This window comes from Lates calcarifer, linkage group LG21, assembly GCF_001640805.2.
Source record: "Lates calcarifer isolate ASB-BC8 linkage group LG21, TLL_Latcal_v3, whole genome shotgun sequence".
In the NCBI taxonomy this organism is placed as follows: Eukaryota; Metazoa; Chordata; class Actinopteri; family Centropomidae; genus Lates; species Lates calcarifer.
Window position 1 is genome coordinate 24,922,824 of NC_066853.1, and position 6,000 is coordinate 24,928,823.

General features: G+C 40.7%; 1 protein-coding gene across 2 annotated transcripts in view; it reads right to left on the reverse strand.

The window, feature by feature from the left end:
- The window catches only part of LOC108894558 (alpha-2-macroglobulin), a 34,891-nt gene extending 33,114 nt beyond the window's left edge, over window positions 1–1,777 (reverse strand). For both annotated transcript variants that reach the window (XM_018693269.2, XM_018693270.2), the window contains exons 1-2: window positions 1,531–1,777; window positions 196–376 (exon numbers count right to left, since the gene is read on the reverse strand). In XM_018693269.2, the coding sequence (XP_018548785.1) occupies window positions 196–376; window positions 1,531–1,613 (264 nt within the window). In that variant the 5' untranslated portion in view covers window positions 1,614–1,777. The remainder of the gene's footprint in view (window positions 1–195; window positions 377–1,530) is intronic.
- Between the last annotated feature and the right edge of the window lie 4,223 nt (window positions 1,778–6,000).

Genomic DNA, 6,000 nt, shown 5'->3' on the forward strand with positions numbered 1-6,000 from the left:
GCTAGGGGATGAGGAAAATACACTGTGCCTGGAAACCTCATGGATTCATTTAAACCACTACAGACATTAAAAACCTTGTTCTGCCCCATTCTATCTTGTTGCCCTTGGAAAACTGTAAGAAAATAATGTTTATATGTCAACTGAAATATCAAACCTTATCAAAGCCAAGCTGTGTGTGCATAAATGGAGTCAGACCTGGAAGTTTAAGCAGCGGTAAAAGTCCTGTTTGACAGCCTCCTCTAAGATGACGGTGCTGCCAGAGTCCATGTCAAGGGAGACGGTCAGAGAGACGGGCTCTGTGGGGCCATGGATCTGGGCACACAGGGTCTCCTGTTTTCCTCCTGTGATGCGTGAGCTGACAGTCACTGCAAAAATGCTGCAGGTAGAGAAAAGTTTGCTGGTGAACATATTTGAATTAACATTAATCAAGTGGCCAGAAACACAACTCCACATAAATAATGTTGATAATGTTGCTCTGTTGGATTTGAAAATCACTGCAAGTGAACAAGTTTGGCACATTTTTTTGAAAAGTGATGATATGTCAAAACTGTGTTCACGGCTTGTTTCTGCTGTGCCCAAGTGGCCTATTAAATCAGTTAGTACAGGTTTAAATGTGCAAAAAGATCAGTGATGGAAAGTAAAGTTTTGATGCATTTGTACTTTCCATTTTATGTCAGTTCATACTTCTACTGCACTATATTTACTTTTTAAAAAACTTTTTACTCTGGTACATTCACACAACTTTACTTTTAATGATACTTATTTGGAATTTGAGTCAAAGGAGTATTGGTACATTTACTCAAGTAAAAGATGAGCATACTTCCAACCACTGAAAAAGAAAATGCAAATCAGTATTTGGTTTGCTGGTTGGCACACAGAGACCTGCTGCTGCCAATGAGAAATAAAGGACACATTTAATTAAGTTTTGGGTGGTGCTGTTGAGCATATTGATATGGGTTTAGTCAGAGAGTAAGTTGTAAGTTGATACTGTCAGACATCTGAGTCATGATGACTACGGTGCAGATAGCACGTAGGGCAGCAAAACAAATCAATATGAGATGGCATTATGAACAGTGAGCCCTCTAACGTGTATTTGGTCTCCACTTTGGATAATATGACACAATAACCAGATAACCCCTTTCGATCATCTCCCATTGTTTCACTTTATCCAGATAATTTTAGCAGATAGGAGCAGATTATTACTCAGATGGTGTTAAGTGGTGGCAGATGGACGGTCTCCGCCACACACAGACACACACTGGTGGGACATCTCTGCTGATTGCATAACACTTCCCTGAGGCCAAACACTGGACTTTGTAGCTCTCCAATGAGACGATGTTACTGGCAATACCCAAAATACTGCATTAAAAACAAAAACACTGCAACTTTTTGTTCACCTAATCACGCGCAGCTGTTTCTCCAACAAAAACTGGCGCGTGCACATGGCGTCTTCTAGCGTGACGCACAAACCAAACTTTTTTGCAGACAACATGAGATGCAGCAGTTTCATCAAAAACCTGTTTTACTTACGTGTCATTGAGGTGGGCCGATGTCGCAGTCTGCAAGAGCGCTGATGCGAAAATGACAGCACATATCTGGAGGACAGGTGTCATGTCTGCAGAGCGGAGTCGGTGCTTTGCGAACAGCGGGGCAACACGAGCGAACCGGACTGCAACGGAGAGGGACGAACTTCCAGCCTGCTACCCCCACTGCGGGCCGGACTCAGGGAGGGAGGAATAATGTGCAGGGCACAAAGTTGCTCAAGCGGAGGGGGCGGTGGCGGTGTTTTGCTGTTTATACCCCCAAACCATCGCCACCCCCTCCATCTGAGTCACTCCCCCCAAGTTCGTTGGACCTTTGCAGCCTCCTCCCCATTCCTAAAAGAGATTCACTTCCCAAAAGTTGAATCACAGTCCTGCCTGCTGCCAGCACTCCACTCCTCCAGCTTCTAAAGAATTCGAGAAAAGGTCACATGGCAGTGACTGAGGGGTGCAAAAGGGGTGGTTAGGTGGGAAGGTGAAAATATAGGGGACATTGTCTCATGTTGACCGTGCACTTTCAGTGCTGCTGAGCAACAACACTCCTGACTACAGCAGGCAGCTCATGTACTGAAGACAACAGAGATAAGGTTTCTCCTAAAGACTCTGTTCAGACAGACTTCCCCTGTTCCCTGAACATCAGTTTGTTCCTCCGACTGCATGTCTCACAGGTGTATGAAACAACATGACCTCCCTCTCCATGGTTTAAAACAGGAATTTTTACAGTATGAGCAGAGCCAGATCACAGTGTCTGTGGGGCCCTGAGTGGCTTTGTGGAGGCCCTCATGATCATTCATTTTAGAAATCAGAGAAGGTATAATAATGGCTTATCATAAATTCTGCAGTCAACACTCTCTCTATATGTACATCCATCCATTATCTATACTGCTTATCTGTTAGGGGCAGCTGGAGATTGGGTGAGAGGCGGGGTACAGCCTGTACAGATCACCAGTCCACCGCAGGGTCAACATATACAGACAAACAACCATTCACACTCACATTCACACCCATGGGCAATTTAGAGTCACCAGTTAACCTAAGCTGTATGTCTTTGGACTGTGGGAGGAAGCTGGAGAACCCAGAGGCCTGAACCGGGGCTCACACCCAGAACCTTCTTGCTGTGAGGTGATAGTGCTAACCACTGCACCACTGTGCTGCCCTCTATATGTACAGTGTTATTTCAGTTCTATATCATCTGAAAACCTGTAGATCAGTGTGTGGTAGTGCTCATGCATGTGTGTTCTTCAAAGCAGTACCCACCCCCAAAAACACATCCCCATCGCACGAGTTATGGTCTAAACCTCCACAGAGTACATAGCTAAACAGAGAACCAAAGAGTAACTTGAACTGGTTCTGTTCTAGAAGTAAGAAAATCTCACTTAAGTCCCATTTAATTATGTAACTACACTAAAAACTAAAAATCCAGCCACTGAACTGAGATTTTTTTCAACAGTATGTGACGTGGCTCAATTGTATTTTTGATTGAGCAGGGGTTTTTTGTTTTGGCAGAAAAAAAAAAATTAAATATTTATTTCTATGAGCTATAGACAGAGGGTTTTGAAAAAAAAACTTTAAAAGGTGACTTTTATGGGCATGCATGAAATTGAGTTATTATGACATAATCACACTTCCATGCTTGTAGTTTTATCGTGATGTCTGTAGTGTTTTTACTCAAAAATTAATCATTTAACTTTTTACAGCCAGTTCTGTAGTGGATGTAGATTTGCCTTAAATATGGAAAACATGGAAATATGGAAAGTAAACATCAGGAACAGACTTTTTTTTCCAGAAAGACAGATTAAAAAAATGTTAAATGTGAGATTACATTGAATTATAGAAACTAGTAGAACAGAGGCCTGGATGTGATGCCATGACTTCACAGTCCTGTTTCCCCCAAAATGGTTACAGTTTAGGAACTTTAGTTAAAATATTATTTAAAAAAACAGCCTTGCAAATGTTTCATGAGAATGGATGTACACTCAGCACGTGGATACACACAATGGTTTTTGATTAGAAACACAGACATTTGTTTGTTTACAAGAAAACTAGAAGAAAACACCCTGAATATGGATGAAGTTCCAAAAACATATCAAGCTGTCATAGTGTACTTCAATAGCATCTCTTTGTTACCCATGTTTTTTAAACTTCACTTCTCCAGTTTCCAGAAAACCCTAAATATTTAAAGTTGCCATATCCAAGCCAAAATGACTGATTTTCTCTGAGGACAGAGAAGGATTATATAACTGTTTGCATTGGCTGAGCACAATTTCTTGTGACAAGTAAACTTATCTTGATGAGGAAAATTGGTGGAGTGGCCCTTTAATGTGGTTCAGTTTGAAGATTCTTATAAGAAAACACTTGGAACTGGGATAACAACATAACCAACCTCCTCCTCCCTCTACCAGTATTAGAATAATGTAAGTCGATGAAGTGGTCCTTGGCAGTGACAAGATTCAACCAATAACCAGGTGAATCATTGAAACACAGCTACGGGAATCTGGCACATGACAAGTACATGACAAAGGCAACTCAGATGTGGCCCGTCAGAGGGTAAACACGAGGAGAATTCCTCACAGGATATTAAAAATATTCTCTCTGACGAGCCACATCCCTCTGCTCATTCCTGAGAGAGCACAGGCAGCAGAACAGAGATCAGTGGACACATTAACCTCCACAACACAGATACAGTGTGGTCTGACTTTTCCAGTTTGCAAACATCTAAATGAGCCTGTTACAGTATAGCATACTGGCATCAGAAGAGGAAGATTTTCATTCATTTCAGGTGTGCTGGGGAGAATGCCACTGCTGGAGGTGACACAGTGACAGTTTTTAGGATCTCTTTTCTCCACCTCTTCTTTTATCTTCTTTTATCCTTTGTCTCCTCCTGCCTTTGATCTCTGCCACTGGAAAAAAAATCAATCAAATATAGGAATGGATGGCAGAGAAATTATAACAATGTACAGTCCTTCAGCATGACTGTGTGCAGCCCTGTTCTTATTCTGTCTGTGAATGTATCAGATTTAGCCACAGTGTTTTTTCACTCTGGTTCTGTCTGAGAGTCTGTAACTACAGACTGAGGCCATCAGGACAATTGATGTGTTGACTGATGTGATGATATTTTGAAAAAATCTTGAGTCTGGGAGCAAGAAAGCACTTAAGCTTCATCATCACCATTCTATATATCCTGAGGGGAAATTTGAATGGAACATAATGGAGCAGAGAATAGTGTGTTGGAGTGTTTGGCCTATAAAACAACAGTTTAGAGAAATCAAGCTGTTTTTGGAGAACTGTTATTGGCTAACTATTGATTCTCTTGTGGTTTCAGTACACTCCAAATACCACTGACAAAAGCATTCATAGTTAATGGGTCATTTTTTTGAATGAGCCTGTTTTACAGTATCATCCAGTCCTCCTCTCTTTCTTTTCAAGTGATTTAAAAAGTGGCACACATTTTTTCACACAGCAACAATAAAACCTTTTCTTATGGAGTCTGAATGTGTTTACTTTGTATGCTTGAACACATTTCACTAATATCTTTTTACTTTTACTAACAAAAAAGAGAATGCAGCGTTTTTCTTGTAATTTAGTAGTTTTCACTTGCTGCCACTTTCACCTTCATCTGCAGCAGCTTTAGCTCTGGCGTGCTCACATATATTTTCTTCTCTTTTTTACTTAAACTTACGTTCTATACACTTTGCTCCACATGCACTGTGTACTTCCATTTACTGACTGAAACACAATCACAATAGTCATTTCTGTAATCACAACCCAAAACATGGACCAAGAGAAAAAAATGTCTTCTTGAGTGTATTTCAAACCTTGGCCCAATAATCTTCTAGAAATTAATATGTGTCTTAAAACAAGAATGAATGATGGAGGTCACTGCATTAGAATAAAGAATAAAGAAAATGGCTTGATTTTATTGTTTTCATCAGAAACAAGATGAAATATTCTTACAGCATTTGAAAATTTTGGCAAAAAGATTTCATAGGGAAGAGATTTCCACAGCACTCTTAGGTTTCATGTCCCAGAATGCTTCTTAACAGCCCTAAAGTAAATGGTACAATCCTAGGTTAGCATACAGACAACAAGCTATATAAACCTACACAAAAGCCTGCTCCACCCTGGAGATACTATTAAATAGATGTAAAATGTAGTATTTGATCCATCGATCCATTATCTATTCTGTTAAGAGTTGTGGGGGGGCAGGAGCCTATCCCAGCTGACACTGGGTGAGAGGTGGGGTACACCCTGGCCAGTCCATTGCAGGGCCAACACATACAGACAAACAACCATTCACACTCACATCTAAAATGTAGTAATTGATAACTGCTAAAATATAGCAGCCGTTGGTAGTTTATTTATAAAACAGTTTGAAAGCAGATAATATTCATTATTGTCAAAGCAGCAGTGCACAAACATGCAAAATAGTCTGAGCAGCCAGTCAGGTTAACAGGGTGGT